Raw genomic sequence first — 19,768 nt, 5'->3', positions numbered from 1 at the left:
GTGGATGCGATTTCGCCGATTCAAAGTCATTTTCCGTAAGAAAGCATCAGAGTTTTTCAAAAATGCCGCTGAAAAATCAAGTACTTTGGAATGACCGGCTGACAATTCAGTAATTCTCGGTTCAACATGGTGCTTGAAGATCCCGTGGAATTTGTGTGTTGTTTGCTAATAAGTGAGCGCTAGCATTGACAAATTTCTCTTTGGTCTTACTTTTAAATATTTCTTTTAAGAACTACTACAGTAGTGGTAATATAAAATGATTCATATCATTTACAAGCGTACAATACGTTACTGGTTGCGCTGTATGGTTTCAGTCGGCACTGACTAAATCCTTTTCGTCAAGCTATCGTGTATTAGTGGTGCACACTTTTTCCTAAGAATAAAGAAACCCAAAGCGTTCAACACTGTTTATACACTTTGATGGGCGTGAGCTTATTCAAGAAGAGCTTTTCTGGGAATGAAAAGAATTTTTACCTCTTGTGACGTCTTCTTGCATTCGATTCCTACAGGATGACCTCAGGAGATTTTTGCGGTAAATGTTGGGGACGTGATTAAATTTAGAGCGTGCACTGGAAACCCCGATGAGCTACGGTTAAATGCCTGACTCAAAAAAGCCGCCTCGGTGCTTCGTTCCCGTCGCTCCATAGACTATTCCGTTTTAATACCACAGCACTGTTTCTCTTGGGTTCTGACACTTTAACACTCCGCTTCGTGCTGGTTTTGGAAAATTAATCAACCCACCCAGTCGCCTATTATTTTAACTACATTACGTTTATATTTATTCATTTAGCAGACACTGTTATCCAAAGCGACTTACGAATGAGGAAATATGAGCAAAGCGATATATCAGGCACACAATACAAGTAGTGCTACTTCTAGTATATTACAGCGTGAAGTTTCTTATTCCTTATATGAGCAAATGAATGAGTGAATGGCGGAAGGTTACACACCGGGACGCCGTCTTTAAACCATGTGATGACTGGTGGAGGGGTGCCGGTGACGTCGCACACCAGACTGGTGGGCTGGTTCATCACCACGGAGACGTTTAATGGCAGGCCATCTCGCACGTCAGGGGGCACTGGAAAAGACGAGAGAAAAACTGGAAACTGGAGATCCTTTTAGACTGAAAATCTGAAATATTAGACTTGGTATAATTAACTTGGCCATTCCCAGTGCTATCCCGCAGCACAGTGGAATGTTTTCAATACTGTAATATCCTTGATTTTAGCTTAAGCCTGCTGTAATGATTCGCTTAAATGATTATTACGAACTATTTATTCTTACGTACTGTATCAAATCTAATAGTTATTACTGATTTTGATTGATTTACCGTTGACTTTCAGTTGGTACTTCTTCTCGGTGCTGCCGGCGTCGTTGGCGGCCGTGCAGGTGTATTCTCCGTTGTCCAGCGGTGACACCGAGGCCAGGATGAGCAAGGTGCCGTCCTCCAAGATGGACACGCCGGGTTCGTTCCCCGTCAGCTCCTGACCGTTCCTAAACCACTTAATTACCGGCTGAGGCAAACCTGCATGATCAGAGAATGTGTTATAAGGCAGCACTGAAAACACCCAGCTCTGCGTTCGGCTGAAGCGCGGAGGACGCTAGGGTACCTTTGGCCGGGCAGGGAAAGGCGATGCGCTGATTCGCCACCCTCTCTTGCAGTGGACTGTTGAAAGGGGGTTCAGAGACCTCCACCACGGGGGGAACTACAGGAGCAAACGACAGGGATGTGCACAAGAGCTTTAGCTCGGCTTTTCGCTCATTTAGCGTCAATATGCGCTTGTGACACACAATGTGTGACCAGGAAGTGTTTTTGAAATGCCTATAAAAGGTCTTGGTTTCCATAAAAAGTCTGCATCGACTGTACTGTATGTCTAAACAATACCATGCACCAGACAGACATTCTCTTGTAAAGCAGTGCTATAAAGCAGCGTTTATTAAACAAGGGACACCAAAGTGGCCGCATAAAAATCTCAGAAGTTGTCTCTACTTAGTAATTCAATAACCAATGAAAAAAAAAAAAAAAAAAAAAAATGGTATGCATTTAAAAAATAGTAGATATTATTACAGATCAGGATGAGTAAATACTGTACGTATATGCCTAATAATAATAGTAATAATAATAATTCAAATCCATTCTACAAGTAACCTGATAAAAACATCTCCGACATAAATCTTAGCATGAGGAGTACACTGCTAGCAGCACAGAACAGCAACCAAAGATGTCTAGATGTCTTGAGTGAGTTATAGCGCTTAACCAGAACAACTTCCTGATGTTCAGCCACGATCAGGCACGGACGATGGCTCACCTTGTACCTGCAGCTGAATACTGGCCTCGTCCTGTCCTACGACGTTGCTGGCCGCACAAGTGTAAACTCCCTCATCGGTTAGTGCCACCTGTCGGACGCTCAAAGTTCCATCTGGGGAGAGACTGTAGTGAGCCCCGTCTGCCACCAGGGCCATGCTGTCCTTCTTCCAGCTCACGGCGGGCTCAGGGACTCCCTGCGCCACGCAGGTCAGGTCTATGGAATGTCCCACCTGGACCTTCATCACGCGTGGACCCGGCCGGATATGTGGAGGCACTGGGACACGAAGACGGACTCGATCAGTTGAATTTAAAACAATAAACTCTGCTTATGAAGATGAGCTGAGGTTATGGGTTGAAGTAATTGTTTAAGCTCACGCGTCGATTCTGAGCTGCGAGTATTGAAGGCTAGAGCTCATCTTCCTTTACTGTACAACAGATCTCTCCATCCATTTTCCATAACGCTTATCCTACACAGGGTTGTAGAGAGCCTGGAGCCTATCTCAGGGAACTCGGGGCACGAGGCGGGGGACACCCTTGACGGAGTGCCAACCGATCACAGGGTACAAGTCATACCGTGCTTCACGGCTTCGCCTTCCGCGATTTCGACGTCTGACCTCCTTGCTCGTCTTTTTCCGGATCGCTGTAATCGAAACCGTTCCAAAAACTCTTAATTGTAGAGAGGTGAAACACCCTCAGTCATCATAAACGTGTCTCCATAAGCGTACATGCTCACACGTGTGGACGCTGCACTTCCCATCTGCGGGCTACACAGGGGGGAAATAAAGTTTTAAAATTCCATTCGTATCAAACGGGGGAGGAAAAAAAAAAAAAAAACCCAACATCTACGACTGGTATAAACATTAGAAGAATTTAAAGCAATATCTGTCCATGGAAATGAGTGAGTGGCTAAAATCAGAGACAGATCCCTTAAGACGGACAACAGCAGGTCTCCGTTCGGAATTACAGCTATGGCAGTGTAATAAACTACATACAACTTCCAGCTCAGCGGGATTTGATTCTGACTGGCAGTTTTACGAGTCAGCTGTTACCTGTATCTGACCGCTTGAATCGGGTTCTGCGATGGACAACGGATCTTTTATGTTTTATATCTTCTGCTGCGAGGAGGTTAACAGGCGTCGCCGGGGGCCTCGTTTATCAAGCGTGCGTAAACACGGTTCTGCGCGAACTCCGCACGGACGCACATTTCCGTGCGTGTGATGTGATTTATCAAGGTATTCGTGTGCGTGAGGAAGTGCGTGCACGGTGGATATAAAACGTTCACACGCGCTTATTGAAATCGCAGGCTTTGGTGAGGTCATATGAAGACAGAAATTAAGATAATCTCATGGCCGACGGTCTTCCGTCATTAATGTGACCTTAAAACCGATCAGATTCAAGCAAAAACATTTGATGAGTAGTCAAAAAAAATTATCCAGTTTTTATAAACAATACAGAATGATATTTTTTTTACTGATCCGAAGGTCGGGGGTTCAAGCCCCAGCACTGCCAAGCTGCCACTGTTGGGCCCTTGAGCAAGGCCCTTAACCCTCTCTGCTCCAGGGGGCGCTGTATCATGTCTGACCCTGCGCTCTGACCCCAACTTCCTGACGTGCTGGGGTATGCGAAGAAAAGCGTTTCACTGTGCTGTAATGTATATGTGATCAATAAAGACCCATTATCATATTTGGAGCTAGTCATTATCCTATCTATCCGTAATACAACAGAAAAGAAGCAGCCCCAAAGCAAGATGCCACCATCACCATGCTTCACAGTAAGGTATGGTGTTCTTTGAATGCTCCGTGCTGTCTTTATACCAAACATATGTCTCATTCTGCTTCCTTCTTGCCACCTTTCCCCATAGCTCCCTAGTGGCAAGGAGTGACCACTACCTACCAGAAATTCTAGTAGCTTTTATTTATTGACTCATTTTTTTTTTTTATATATATATATAAACGTTGCTATAGGTCACATGGTAACCTCCCGTGTCTTTGGATGGTCGACGTCCCTGTGGTGCAACATTTTCTCCACGTATCCATGGCAGTCTTCACAGTGCTCCGTGCTGCGTCCAACGCCCTCGATATTCTTTCCTCTTGATCTGTAGCGTTCAACAATAAGATTCCGCAGATGTTCCGTCAGCTCCTTATAGACCGCGGCTATCCCAGCAGGATGCGGTCGCGATGAGCTGATGTTCATTTGGGGCTGATCAGAATTTCATCGGTCTCATTGATGTCTTATGCTGCTTACCTTTGGACGTGATACAGCACCCTTAAAAAGGGGTGCAACCAGGGTGTAGTAGGTTTGTTCATGTCAACTAAAACTACAAAACAACGTGGTAATGTGCTTCCCTGTATATTTGAGTATCTATTTGTCCGTTCTTTAGTCACTCTCGGGTCTTCGCTCAAAAGACCCAGCTGCAACCAATTACTGCAGAAGACCAAGCCAAAACAAATCCAGAAACCTAATCGTCTCTAAAGATCTCTCCAACAAAGTGATGCTTTTGTGGCGTTACCTCATGCTACTGCTCTTACAGAGGCAGTGTGGGTTTTATATTAAGAGGGGTGGATTTGTGACGCACAGCTGTTCGGAAAGCCAGTTCTAAGCCAAGCTGCTAAGAGTATGCTGAGGTTCAAACGCCTCAGTGCTTAATGGATTGGCTAATACAAGTCGCCCTTGTTAGCAGCTTCTCGTTCAAGCCAAGACCCAGGGAGCAGGTGCAGGTCATGACCTTTAGTTAATCTTCAGATCAAACAAACTGGGGGAAAATGCGATCTCGGTATCTTCGATCGTGTCATGGTTGCTGGTTTGAGTATTTCAGAAACTGCTGATCTCCTGAGATCTCTAGAGTGTACACAGAATGGTGCGACAAACAAACAAACAAACAAACAAACATCCAGTGTATCAGTTCCGTCTGATCTCTCGTACCTTGTTGGCGAGAGATCAGAAGAGAATGGCTAGAAAGGCTACGGTAACTCAAATAAGCACTCTTTACAACCACGGTGAGCAGAAAAGCATCTCCGGACACTCAACCAGCCAGCTGAAGATGTTTTTTTAAATTAAATACTGTTAAATTAAGTACAGTTTGTTTATTTTAGGAGCTAGGACTGCGATATGATTCTGATAAATGTGTGATATTTTGCTAACGATATTATTATGCATGCAATTCAGAGAAACCATCATGAGGATTCTGATCACGTGTAGTGAAGCGATGTCGATACTCGTGTAAGAAGTTACCATCTGATAAATGACGCCGTTGCGGGTCTTACCGTAGACGCGGAGTCTGATGGCTTGGCTGAAGTTGCCGGCGATGTTGGTGGCCACACATAGGTATGTGGCGCTGTCTGTCACGCGTGTCTCTGTGATCTTCATTGAGCCTGAGGGCAGCTGAGTGTGTCTGTCAGACAGACAGGGGGTGCTAGCAGTTAATGCACAGAGTGGGGCAAACACATCATTGTAGACACAGAGCCATGCTAACCTCGCATACACTGCCTACAACACCCCTATTTAAAAAAAAAATAAAAAGTCTATGAGAAATTCTGTCAATCTTCCAAAAATTCCATATATACGTGCTCTAAACTGAAAGATGGAGAAATCGATCGGCGTGGCATTTTAATCCATAATTCAGGTTGTGACTTTTAGGAATGCCGAACAAAATCGGTGTACAATTTGTTGTAAAACTTGAACAAGGTGTGTATGTTTCCACGTTGAATAATAAATTACTTGATGTGGCGGTTCAACAAAGGAAAAAGAAAAGAAAAGAAAAGGCCCTGAAGCAACAACACGGTCACACTCATAACACATCGCACCACTGAATGCTTGATTCTGTTTCAGGTGTTGATTCATTATCTGTGAAGAATTTCCTGTGAGGATATGTTTAACTTTTTTTTTTTTTTTTAATGGAAGGAGTCTCCAGTGTCAGCTGTACGTTTTCCACCACAGGAAAGTCTTCAGGCCGGAGGAACGTACTCTTTTCTGGTTTCTCATTGACAAACATGATAAGCTTTTTGTCTTGTTAACATCGAGAGAAAAGAAACTGACGTGTCGTCCCCCCCAAGGCCCTCCCTATGTGGGTGGCGTATGTACAGATGTGCAAGTGTGTACATGTTTACCTGGGGGAATAAGGGGAGATGAGCTGCTTGTCTTTGGCCCAGGTGATGATGGGGGGTGGGACGCTCTGCACATCACAGGGGAGAGTGACATCATCGCCCACCGTCACCGACATGTCTAACGGCTCTGTTGATCCAGACCGCTCTCCATCTCCACCACCACTCAGCCTGGGTCTCACTGAGCACACACGCACACACAAAGTGACGACAAAACCAAACACAAGGACAAAGAAGAAAGTAGACCCATCTACTCTACTACAACCCCCCTGCCACGCTAAAAAATGTTTAGTGATGCATATATTTTTTGCACTGGAACAATGGTCTCATCGCTCTCTGAACAGGCGAAATCTAACCTTTAATTGAAGGTTAAGATAAAAAAAAAAAATGACTTAATGTCACAATTATTGACACCCTTAGACATTCTCGTGAATAAACAGCAAACGAGGCATGTTCCCATTAACACTTTCTTCTTTTTTAAGCCACCTGAGTGTTTAAGAACTATTAATTGGTTATCCATGACTTTCTGTCTCGAGGCCAAATTCCCTTAATCAGGGCTTCGAGGTTGTCGGTTCGGATCGGACAGTTCAAAACACCTCTAGACCGGTTACAATCAGTCCAGATTCACACCTATTGGTTTATTGTGGGGGGGTAGAAGAGAGAGAGAGAGAGAGAGAGAGAGAGAGAGAGAGAGAGAGAGAGAGAGAGAGAGACACAGACAGACAGAGAGAGATAGACAGACAGAGACAGAGAGACACACAGTCAGAGAGAGACAGAGAGAAAGAGAGAGACAGAGAGACAGAGACAGAGACAGACAGAGAGAAAGAGAGACAGACAGCGAGAGAGAGAGAGAGAGAGAGAGAGAGAGAAACAAAGAGAGAGAGAGAGAGACAGAGAGAGAACACACAGAGGCACCTCTAGACTGGTTACAAATCAGTCCAGATTCACGCCTATTGGTTTATCGTGGGGGGGCAAAAGAGAGAGAGAGACAGATAGACAGACAGAGAGAGACAGACAGACACACACAGAGAGAGAGACAGACAGAGACAGAGAGAGAGAGAGACAGAGAGAGAGAGAGTGAAAGAGAGTGAGAGACAGAGAGAGAGCGAGGCAGAGAGACAGACAGAGAGAGAGACAGACAGAGAGAGACTGAGAGAACACACAGAGACAGATATGAGTCAAGGCTCTAACCGTAGACAGTGAGTTGGACCTTTCTGGAGCTGTATCCAGCTGCATTGGTGGCTGTACACACAAACTCTCCGGATTCGTTCCCCCCTGGGGACGCGATGTGCAGACTGCCGTCCTCCTCCAGAGAGAACGCGCCGCTGCTCAGATCCAGCGGCTCTCCATGCTGTGACAACACAGTAGCGTCCAACAGGATTTGGACAGTAACCACAAGAATAATTCGCTCCACGTTTGTTTTCCAAATCCTACAGAGACTGTTTTTTAAAATTTTTTATTTACATTAGATCGGAGTGATGAAGACTCGGCTTCTGGCTGACACTACCATCACATTCATTAAAAAGACAGGCACCCTAGACTAACCTAAAGATTAAAAAGAGACGGCCATTTCAAGCAAACTGCCCAAGCAGTCAATGGAAAAGCAGAAGCATTGCTTTATATGTTTATTCTACAAGCAGAGAAAAGATCTCGCGCGTGATCCGTCTACTGTCTCCGACACTCATCAAACATACGTGGCGTTTACCTTCACGTTCTCCACAAAGCCCTTGCTTATCTGCTTCAAGTGGCTTCAATTAAATAAAAGCTAAACCTCCTTCTCCAGACGACGGTTCTCCTATCCTCAGATTTGTATCAAGTTAATTAACGCTGTCTTTGTGTCCTGTGAGCAGGTTGCCAGGACACTAGATATATCTAATATTTCCTGTTATAAGACAATACATCATATATTATATATATATATATAAAAAATACATCAACACATCAACATATCTAAGATTATTCAACCTATTCGTAGACTTTACACATTTTAAGCTTGAACTAGTTTTGTCCCATTGGCAGATGGAAAGCTAAATGTCTGCCAATAAAACTTGGCAATTTATAGTCTGAGTAAACGTATCTTTAAACTAAAACAGGATAAATTATCTTATGTTTGACTTATAATCATTTCATAAGAAATATTAGATACATGTGCCCATACTTAAGATATTTCCACTTGCTAAGACATCTTTTTTTTTTGGCAGTGTACAGTACATTTGACTTGTCCAGAAGAGGGGAAAGGGGAATTACGGAGTGGATAATACCCACGTATTACTACTGCACACTACTGTGAATGCGAAATCTGAGGGGAAAAAAAAGAGAAGAAGAGAACCGTGCCTTCTTTATACAAAGTCTGACCTTCTTGGGCAAGTATCTGGTCTTTTGATATGTTTTGTTGAGATATACTTGGGGTGGGGATTTTGCAGAGACCTGGCGACTTTGCCTTGCGAGCTTCAAAACAGCACTCATCGTACTGACAGAGGAAGAAAAAAAGGCTTTCTGCAAAGCTTATATTTAAAAAATAAAAAAAATAAAAAGAAGAAGAAAAAAAAAAAGAGTAGCGTACCTCCTATGATCAGTATATCTAAACATCACATACTGTACATTGTACGCTTTGTCTAAGTGCAAGCAGATATAAAGTGTGTTTCAGTAGCAGATTTCCTCGATTCACCCTTCCTCGAGCATTCCTACTCGACTTGACCCGTGCTGGTCTTGAAAGTCCATTGAGGTAAAAAAATAAAAAATAAAGAAATAAATTATGAGGCACACGTGTCCAGATGTGGCTTTAACAGAACTTTCCTATGCCGCTCTCTGGACTCGACCTAAGTTCACAGCGCCAAGTCACAGATACTCGTTGCGCAAACTGGAAGACTTTAAAATATGCGTTAGAAATAAATTTCCACAAAAAAAAAAAAAAAAAAAACGATGACAACGTCCCCTCGTACATAACCTGAATGGAGGTGCGCTGAGACTGGAGTACTGAGTCTCTGTACCGTTTGGGTCCGAGTCAACACTAAACTCGCTATTTTGTCCGTTTTTATTTTACAGAGAGCCACGAATTATTCCTTTTTAACGATACTACTGTTCACCAACAACTACTATTGTTGGCATAATATTTCTTTAGTTATAATAGTTAAAAGCCTAAACTTGACTCGACGGGCCATTTGAATATGTACTGTGTAACACGTGTTAATAACGTCAACTTGAACATGAATAGAATTTGAAGAAATCAAGGGAAACATTTCAAAACTAATTTGTTTGGGTTTCGTGGGTGAAAAGTTCAGGTGTAAAAAGCTCATTCACACCAAGGGCTCGATTCAGCAGACATCTGAACTCAGACAGAATGCCCAGACTGGTTTGAGCCGACAGGAAGGCTACGATAAAATCAAAGAACCCCTCGTTACAACCGTGATGCACAGTAAAACATCTCAGGATGCACAACTGGTCAAACCTTGAGGCGGATGAGCTACGAACAAAAGAAGATCTCCTTGGGTTCTACTTCTGTCAGCTGAGAACAGAAATCTGAGAGGAAAACAAAGATGGAGAAAGTTATACCTTAGCCCATGTGATGTCTGGTTTGGGTATTCCATGGGTACGACAGGGCAAAGAAATGGGAGTTCCCTCTATGGTACTGAACACTTGAGGGCCATGTTGAATAGTGGGCATCACTGGAGCAGAAACACACACACACACACACACACACACACACACACACACACACAAGAAGAAATGGCTTAACAGGTTAATCATGCTTTACTGTGATCATTCTTGCGGTTATCCAATCAGCCAATCATGTGGCAGCCGCATAATGCATAAAATCAAGCAGATACAGGTCAAGAGTCCCGTACACGGGTCCCTAGAGTTTTGCAAAACACGGCATGAAAAACAAACAAAAACAAAACATCCAATGAGTAGCAGTTCTATTGGTGGAAATGCCTTGTTGATTTGGCAGCCGACAGCGAGGCTACGGTAACTCGAATAACCACGGTGAGCAGAAAAGCATCTCGGAATGCAATCTGACGATCTAGTGTGCACAGACTGACCGAAAAGGGATAACACACTGCCTACTCTGATAAATCTCAATTTCTGCTGGGGCATAAAGATGGATCATAGAATTTAGCATGAACCCATGGACCCAACCTGATTCGTGTCAGCAGTTCAGGCTGGTGCAGGAACAGTCTGGGGAGTGTTTTCTTGGGTCCTTTAAATCTAATCAAGGATTGTTTGAATGCCGCAGCCTGTGTGTGTGTATCCAATGGCTACTTACCCAGCATTAACAGTAGTGTGTTTATTATAAAGTAGCCGGTGAGTCCCATCTTACCGTATACGTGGACGGTGGTGGTGCGGTTGCTAGCTCCTGCCACATTTTCAGCCACGCATGTATACTGTCCTTCATCCTGCACACTGACTCTCTCTATATGCAGACTGCCATCACGCCGGATACTCGCGTACGGTCCCGAGCTCACCTGTGCACAGAGGCATTGCAGACATACCCATCTAGCAATACAAGAAGCAGCATTAGGAGCTCTAATAAACGGTGGATATACGGCTGAACCTCACCAGGGTGTTCTCGTGGAGCCAGTGTCTCACAGGCAGCGGGTTTCCAGCAAGCAGCACACACGGTAAAGTGACCTGCTGCTCTTCTATTACACTGACCTCTGCGGGACTCAGTGCTATCACTGGAGTAACTACACACACACACACACAGCACCACTCAGACAGTTACATAATACACTGATTTTATGGAGCTGTCTGGCAAACATCGGTCACGCCGCTGACCCGTAGTGCTCTGACAGATGGCTTAGTGGTGTCCAGACAAAAGTACATACATCACTCATACACTAAAGTGACCGTACACTCACATCAAACTTTATCACTTCTCACACTGTCCTTAAAATCCTTTAATGTATCGTGTTGCCGTTTGGCAACAATGAATCGGTCGCCAATTTTTTGATAAACAATAATAAAAAAAAACGACTCTTTTCCTATGTAACTGGAAAAAGAGGTCTTTTCGCCTTGACATATGCAAAAAATATTTTTTAAAAAGCCATGTCACATGACCAGGATGTGCTGTCTGGTCTGCACGTCCTTTTCTGCAATCACATGGCATGGTGAAGGTCATCAGCGGAGCGCTCTCAAAATGATTCATACGATTCATTTTTCGATATTTAGGCAAAACTGCTTCGGAAAGGAAAAAAAAACATTAAACACCATCTGAGGAGTTAACATTGATTTGTTTGCCATTTAAACACGTTTATATATTTTGAGTACTCGGTTAAATGGTAAAATGTAACAACATACGATAATGGAACTGTAGTACGTGCGTTCATGAATTGAAACAGGCCTACAAAAAAAAAAAAAAAAAAAAAAAAAAAAAAAAAACCCCTTTAAAACAATTTTAAAAATGAACACTCGGCTTCTCTAATAGTATATTTACATTTTTTCCACATTCAAAGAAAATAAAACTGTCGTCATTTCAAACATCTTGCACCTTATTTTCTAAATTTTATGTTTAAAAGAGAAATAATTAAGAATTTCAGCGAAACAATACTTCTCTTAGAGAAAGACTCTTCACCCAAAACATGTTCGGATCTTAATTTTTGCATGTATTTTGAGTGAGTAAATCCATCCACATCCTTTTTACAGCTGCAATTCCTTTCTAGAAGATAGAACTTGTACCTGCTTACAAAGCGGCAAACAAACCTCAACTTTTCAGTCTGGAAAATGCCATAATAGGAATTGTAACGTCATACATTTTGTGTTATTTTTGACTATACGATACTTTCCACCACTGCACGTTGCTGCCGTATGGCAACTAATTCAAGAATAAAAATTCATTAAAAAAAAAAAAAACATTTTTGATGTAAATGCAGTGGTAATGTACACATACACCATAGTGTGCAAGTACGACAGGTACCAGGAGGAGGAGGAAAGCGCTATCTGCCCTCTTCTGCATACATAATCTCAGACACCTGTGATTGGCTAGTGTCTTTATGATTCACAGCACAGAGAGAGTATAAAGCTGATGATGTCACTCATTCCTCTACCCTGAGAGCACACCCGGTTCTGCTCGCTTGGCCACAGATGGGCAGCTCTTCTGTTATTTTTTTAATGTGCGTTTAGTTTTTGCCGTAAGCTGCAGTTTGTATACGCAAGCAGGGCGATATATTTAGTGAAAACACAGAAACACCCTGTTATGTTTCCATGGTTAACCCAGAGGATGTATAAAAACGTATGCATGACTGGGCCGGTGGGGCAAAGCAGGGAATTATGGGACAACTCAGAGTAATGGGAGCACTTAATTTTATGACCTTTAGCCTACATTTGGCACAATTATTGTTAGACCAAACACACAAAATTATTCACATATATCCACACTTGCAGAACTAGCCTCTGCTAGTTCTTGCATTTTTATATTTATTTATATATATATATATATATATATATATATATATATATATATATATATATATATATATATATATATATAGAGAGAGAGAGAGAGAGAGAGAGATAGAGATATAGATAGATAGATAGATAGATAGAACATTATATTCTTCATATTAGGCGTGCGGATTTGATTTTTTTTTCCTGCATGGGCCAGCTCATCTGCTGAACACTAACTTTGAAGTCCAGCAGGCCTGTGGGATGGGAACTCATCTTCCAGAAAGAATTTTTTAAAAAGGCTGCACTGGGAGTCATTGCTGTTCCTCCAGCTCTTTGATCAATAAAATTTTTTTTTTTCTACATTCCATTCATTCTTATGCATTCCTAAGCGCACACACAAGCAAAGACGTTCTCCTAATCACATACACGGTACTTGAACTTAGGAGATCCGTATGGGTTTTACACACACACACACACACACACACACACACAGCTTATTGTAGCTGAATATGAGTAAAATATCAATCTAACCAATTAAAATGACTAACTGTCGGAGTACTCTAATCAAGGACTGTGTGATAAAGAAGGTTATCTGAGGCTGTTGTTCTGCCGCTTATCTCACAAAAAAATGCTTAAACGCACTTTAAGGTTCCAACGGAAGTCACACAGGTCCGAGCGTTTTTCTTTTATTTCATTTTTTTTTATCATCAGTCAGTGCCTTTGCTTTGATAGCTGGGAGTGTAGGGAGAACTGCATGGAAAGTCTGAAATATTATATATTTCAATGAGGCTTTCCAGACAGGAATTCGGCGTGCATTAAGCTTGAAGGGTTACGTTTCGTTGTAAAAACAGGATTCAGAATAAAATATATAGTAAATATTTCAGCAATTAGAGAGAGAGAGAGAAAAGTAAGATTTCTTACCCAGTCCTGTGACGGTGACTCTGACTTTGGTCTGGATTTTGCCAAACTGGTTTTGAGCTTCACACACATAAGTGGTGCCATCTTCAACCCAAAGGTCTATAAAACAACATCATCAGAGCCAGGTTATTCAGGAAGCTGCACCAGAGGAACTGAGACTAAATAATGGGTCTAAATAACTGGGTCAGTGTCAGGAGCTTAGCCCAAAGCAACTCAGTACTCCGAGTATGAATTTATCTCGCGCTTGCAAATCATTTAACGCCAGGGTTACATTCCACAACATTTACCCCAATTACAGCTGTGATTTACAATCATGATTTACAGGCTGGTCTGGGTTTGCAGATTACTGGGGGGGGGGGGGGGGGGGGGGGGGGGTGTCAAGAAAAATAAGTATATAAGAGGCAGAGATTCAAGGTTTTCGCCTTCTAAGCAAATCTTGGTAGACCTGAGTCCCAGTCTATAAAACATTTTTAGATTTTTTTTTTTTTTTTTTTCACTCTTAAAGCTGCAGTCTGGTTGTATATACTGGTCAAAAATACGGATACGATGTAGCTTTTTCTCCGCATTTTGGTATCCGGACCAAACTTTTTGGTCACTGTAAATAAAGCTTTTCGAAATCACCATCCAAGGTGGACAAATTTGTAAACCTTCGTCGGTGTTTTCATGTGGACGGGAAAACCTGTTAACGTCACGACGTGATCCTGTTACGGTTTTCCGTTTGTTGTGACTGCGCTCAATTTCCTCTTTGTGCTTGAGGTTACTCTTCAGTCAAGTCACTTTACTGTCAGGAGCACAAATAAATGCTTACTTGCACTGTCTTTCCTCAGGCCTACACATAACAATTCGGACACATTCACAGCTAAAGACAGATCCAAATACTAGCGCCATCTAATGGTGCTCGTGGGAGCAGGTTCAAATAAGGATTTTTTTTTTTTTTTAAACGCTGTTCACATGGGAAAAAACGACATTTTCAAACATGTGTACACAATTATTGTCGATAGCCGTTGACAAAAACGTTAAATAGTATAATTGGGGGAAAAACTGAGAAGTAGCGTAAGTATTTGTACACCCCCGCCCCCTTAAACAACCTGGAACTGAAATGGACTTAATTGAGATTACTTAATTGAGGCTACAAAATAGCCCATAATAGTAAAATGGAGGGAAAATAAATATAGTTTGCGTAATAACCCTGACTGTTACTTTTCCACAACTTTATCCCCCCTTCAATAACATGGGCTATAATCATTCCAGGTTGTTACACTACAAAATGTTGAAAATTTTGGCGGGGGCAAATATTTATGCAGGTCATTGTGAATTTGCCGAAAACTATTTTGCTGAGACGTGTTTTCGTGGGAGCTTGGTGTGTTCAGTTTGGGTTAGGTAATGTGTGGTCCTAGTCTTAAGTCCTAGGGAGATATTCACTAGTTATCTGCAGGTCTCCATCCCTCATTTGAGTGACGGAGCTGTGGCCATGGCGACGGGAGAAAAGGGCGGCGTTGTCTGCTCGTCTCCAGGTGATGCGTGGTTCTGGGTGGCCCTGGGCCTGGCAAGACAGGGTGACGTTAGAGCCGATGTCCGCAGCCACGTTGGAGGGCTGCCTCGTGAACTGAGGAGTGGCTACAGAGAGAGAGAGAGATAGAGAGAGAGAGAGAGAGAGAGAGAGAGATTAAAGGTGTAAGCTGAATTCAGCTAATATTCAGCGTCCTGTAGTCAGATATGGATGTGTCAATGTCTTAAAACTGTTTTTTTCAAAATAATGCTGTAAATTCTTCAGATCCACTAAACCAAACGCTTGGTTTCTACGAAGTTTCGTTACCGCTTCCATTAAGAATTTACGAGTGGCATTAAGAATAACAAACTGCAGATCATAACTAGTCTCACACGCACGCACACTCCGAATGAAATAACTGAAAAGCTAACATGACAGCTCAGTAGTTTGCGTACCGCCCACGTCCAGTCTGATCTTGGCCTGTGCGGTGCCTGCCAGGTTCACCGCCACGCAGATGTAATCTCCAGTATCGGCCGCTTCGATCTGCTGAATGCTCAAAGTGCCCCCGGTCGAATCCATACTCACAAACAGCGACGTCTTCACCTGCTTGTCACCTGCAGGTTAAGTGTGTGTTATGGAACAGATTGAAGCTAGCACAAACATTTATGTTCAGCAGATTTGACCGTAGGAGCAGAGGTATCGCCTCACCTTTGTACCACAAGACCTCTGGCTGTGGAATTCCTGTTACTGTACACTCCATGACAGCAGTCTGTCCTAAGCCAACCAGTAACCTGCTCTTCGGTACCGTCACCCGGGGAGACTCTTGAGATTCAGGAAGAGGAAACGAGTTAACCAGGTTATTCATTATTATTTTATTTATTTATTATTATTATTATTATTATTATTATTATTATTATTGAAATAGTCGGAATAGTTATTCTAGTCAGTCGTGTGACGCCTCTAAAAATCAGGTTATGACGATTAATCACGAGGTTAAATAAACCATCACCAAGACCTACAGTACATTCCACTCAAGAATAACTAATGCAATTTTATTCACTCCTCCAGTCCCTTTCCTGCATGCTTTTGTCCTCATGTCCTCGATACTGATTCACACGAACCATGCGTCTCAAACGTTACTGACCGATGTAGGTGAGGAGAGCGGCCTTTGAATCTGTCCCGGCTACACTGCTGGCCAGGCAGCCATACACCCCTGCGTCCTTCTGCACGGTGTTCCTGATGACTAGCGTACCATCTGGGATCATCCTGTGCCTGGAGAGACAAGAGAGCGACACGCAAGCATGTTAACATCCGAAAGCAGAGAAAGTCTGGAGAAACGCTCAGTGTTGCGTAATGTTTGCCAAGCTACTTACCTACTGGAGCCTGTAATGAACATGTCATTGTGGGTCCACACTACTGTAGGTGCAGGATAGCCTTTAGCCGAGCACTTAAGCCGCACCTCGTCTCCCGTACTAAACGTCTGGTTCTGTGGGTTCACCGTCACTATCGGCCGGGCTGCCGACACAAACATGCGTCCGTTAAGTGTAACTGAATTTGAGTTATTTATATACACACCACATTCACAAAAAAAAAAAAAAAAAAAAAAAAAACCCTATACACATGTACAATAACACACAAAAACACTCTTTCCAGAGATTCGACTTTATAACTGCGAGTGTTCCCTTCATATTCCCTCTCGGAAAAGCAGGAGTATTGATTCCAGACCCTCCTGATTCGGTTTCATGTCGTGTAGCTCGTTCCACAAGGGTGTGCGTTCATTGTTCTTTCTTTCACAACTGCCAAGAAGTCCTTCAGAGGCCCATCTCTCTGACTTTGTGCTTCGGTTTTCCTCTGGCACGTTCGTGATTTACAGACTCTCTCTGTTCCGCTTCCCAGGCCCAGGCTGAGGCATGGATTTGCACCTCGGCGGAGAACGACCACAACTGGCACGACTCGCTCTGAAAGACTGGAATATAAATACGGTAGATTCAGGAGAGGCTGGGAAAATATGGAAGGATGCTTCAGACCCAAGCAAACCAAATCCTGGCCGACATCGGGGGTATACTCTCCAAAACTCTGCAAATATACTGGCAGTGGAGTTGGAGATTGGAGCACATTCAGAGATTATTTTGATTTACTCCCTGCTAGCACTGCATTCAAAAAAGACTCCAAAAAAAAGGACTAGTGCTGGATGATACATCCAAAATATATATAAATTTTTTTTATTATTATTTTGACGATAATGGTATACATCATGATGTTATTTTTCTGTTCTGACAAGCTCTTAAAGCTACTCAGTCTTTTACAAACGTACAGCATCACAAAGAATTAGCTACACAGCTAAAGGTCTTCTTAGCTATTCATTCTAGTTTGAGATTGGACAGACCTACAGACACTCTGTTTTCCGTGTGGTAGCCGAATGCGATTTATCTAAGGACTGAAATAAAAGGACATGTGGCTTATTCTCCTTATACCACAACGTTTATTTATTAAAGAATGACATGTAAAGTTTTTCAATTCATTTATAGTTACACTGAATGCGTGGAGCATTTGTTCCCGTTATCGCGGGTGTTCATCTTCTCACTGTGTCACTGACTACGTTTACATGGACAGCGATCATCCAATTGTTGACCTTATTCTGAATAAGATAATATTCTGATTAAGGTGTTTACATGAGTCGCTTTTAGAATATTCTTTTCATGTTCCCGTTTTACGTGTTATAAGACATAGAGCGATTAACAGCCCGCGTCATTACGTCACCGTGTCACGCCGTCCGACGTCCCCTCCAGAATCTCACGTATCGACATACAGTTGGTCTTCGTTATGGGACCGTATACAGTTTTGGGTGGTTTTATTTTTAATTTTACGAACGCTTCGAGTGCAGTTAATTGTTTGTCATGCTGTACATGCAGATAGACGACTGCTTGAAGCCGTGGGCTGCGTCCCGAACCGCGTACATAGTAGCTAAAATACATGTATTTCGCCTACTATATAGTAGGCAAGTATGCGGTTCGGGACGCAGCCGTGCTCTCGTTTACCGTTAAACGGTCGAGCGCTGCCGTGTGTGTACGCGTCCTGTCACAAAATGCGGTGAAAACTCCCACACGACGTTAATAGTGTGATTAAGGTGTGTACGTGTCTGTAACGCGACTAAAACAGGAAAACTCCACACGTCTTAATTCGATACTTCGAGTGTGACTTTAGTCGGATTAAGGTCATCAATAATCGCTGTTTACATGCTGGTTTCTTAATCAGAGTATCGTCTTGATCGGGTTCATATCGGATTATTGTTGTCCGTGTAAACGTACTGAACAATCAGTTCAAAGCTAGCTGATAGCAAGCACCACGGGTGGGTTGATTTAAGCCCTACTGATTCATGGCCCTATCAGGGACACCCACAAGTTTCAGAAAAACTGAACCTGTTTTCCTGTTTAGTTTTTGATTTACAAAGAAGCAAAAGAAAAACAGAATTCGCTTTGAAATTCTGCAGCTTTGATTTCTGATAATAAAAACAAAACCCCCGAATAAGTGGTTTTCGCTTCTCCTGCCTGGATGCTGCAACGCTAATCGAATAACCATTCATGATCCCGAAATGTACACGCACGGACGGGGTTCCACTTCCAGCATTTTTAAGTGATACCAAGCATAAAACCGACTTAAAACAGACGTCCCAGGGTTTTATACCTGCAGCGATTCCGCATCACGGCAAACACACACCGCTTGTCTTATTACCTCTTCGGCGTCTCACATATACCAGTACACAGCCCGCTGCTAATTCTGCCTGTAAACATCATCCTATCCATGTGGCTGTTGAGCGGTCGTGTTTAGCACGGTCGGATGTGGCCCAACAGTCATACTTTGCTGTTGAGAGGCTGTTCTGTGCCTGGCTATAAAGCTGTAATTATCCTGAGTCTTAGTCACTAACGCTCACTCTAATAGACTTTGGATTCCCTCGGGCGGACGTTTAACAGCTCAGCCCGCCTCCTCGCGCTCTAACATCACCTCCTCGACCGGCCTGCGGCTAGCTTACACGTTCACACACCTTTCACGTCTTCCTCGGACCTCGGAGACGATTTCTGATATGAACGGATCTGACAGTAGGGTGCGTTAGAGTGTCCGTTATTTCAGGTATTTCACTGTAAATGAATAGTTAATAAACCGATAGCTGGATTTAAATGGTTCTGGAGGTTCGTGGAGACAATCCATGGAGTAACAATAGGGCAAGGAGTTACAGTAGAGATAGACCAGAACACACAGCGGAGTAGTGCATACTGTGTGTGTGTTTGGGGGAGGGAGAATCTGTGTATGTGTGTAAGCGGGTGATGAACTGGAAAGAACTCTGGGCAGTTGTCTTTGACCTGTCCGGGCCTCACTATGTCAGCAGTCCCACTTCAAAGAGCTCATAATGACTAGGACAACACAGGGGTCCCAACAGGTGGTTATTACGCACTCCACACACACACACACAGTGTGTGACAGCTGTTTGTTGAGAGAAGCTACACTTGGAGAACTTGAGTTTGGACTAAAATGAAAGACAAAGGGAACAGATATATTGGGCGGGGAAAGTCA

The 19,768-nt window shown here is 43.0% G+C and overlaps 1 protein-coding gene across 2 annotated transcripts in view; it reads right to left on the bottom strand.

Annotated features, from left to right (window-relative positions):
* The window catches only part of hmcn1 (hemicentin 1), a 99,151-nt gene that overhangs the window by 45,580 nt on the left and 33,803 nt on the right, over window positions 1-19,768 (bottom strand). For both annotated transcript variants that reach the window (XM_053686941.1, XM_053686946.1), the window contains exons 12-27: window positions 16,573-16,714; window positions 16,344-16,471; window positions 15,908-16,021; window positions 15,655-15,813; window positions 15,133-15,327; window positions 13,714-13,809; window positions 10,966-11,093; window positions 10,727-10,871; window positions 9,961-10,073; window positions 7,600-7,759; window positions 6,415-6,589; window positions 5,572-5,699; window positions 2,310-2,582; window positions 1,611-1,706; window positions 1,331-1,525; window positions 951-1,078 (exon numbers count right to left, since the gene is read on the bottom strand). In XM_053686941.1, the coding sequence (XP_053542916.1) occupies window positions 951-1,078; window positions 1,331-1,525; window positions 1,611-1,706; window positions 2,310-2,582; window positions 5,572-5,699; window positions 6,415-6,589; window positions 7,600-7,759; window positions 9,961-10,073; window positions 10,727-10,871; window positions 10,966-11,093; window positions 13,714-13,809; window positions 15,133-15,327; window positions 15,655-15,813; window positions 15,908-16,021; window positions 16,344-16,471; window positions 16,573-16,714 (2,375 nt within the window). The remainder of the gene's footprint in view (window positions 1-950; window positions 1,079-1,330; window positions 1,526-1,610; window positions 1,707-2,309; window positions 2,583-5,571; window positions 5,700-6,414; window positions 6,590-7,599; window positions 7,760-9,960; window positions 10,074-10,726; window positions 10,872-10,965; window positions 11,094-13,713; window positions 13,810-15,132; window positions 15,328-15,654; window positions 15,814-15,907; window positions 16,022-16,343; window positions 16,472-16,572; window positions 16,715-19,768) is intronic.

This window comes from Ictalurus punctatus, chromosome 2 (assembly GCF_001660625.3).
Source record: "Ictalurus punctatus breed USDA103 chromosome 2, Coco_2.0, whole genome shotgun sequence".
Lineage (NCBI taxonomy): Eukaryota > Metazoa > Chordata > Actinopteri > Siluriformes > Ictaluridae > Ictalurus > Ictalurus punctatus.
The sequence above is the reverse complement of the archived record's forward strand: the minus strand, read 5'-3'. Positions and strand labels throughout refer to the sequence as shown.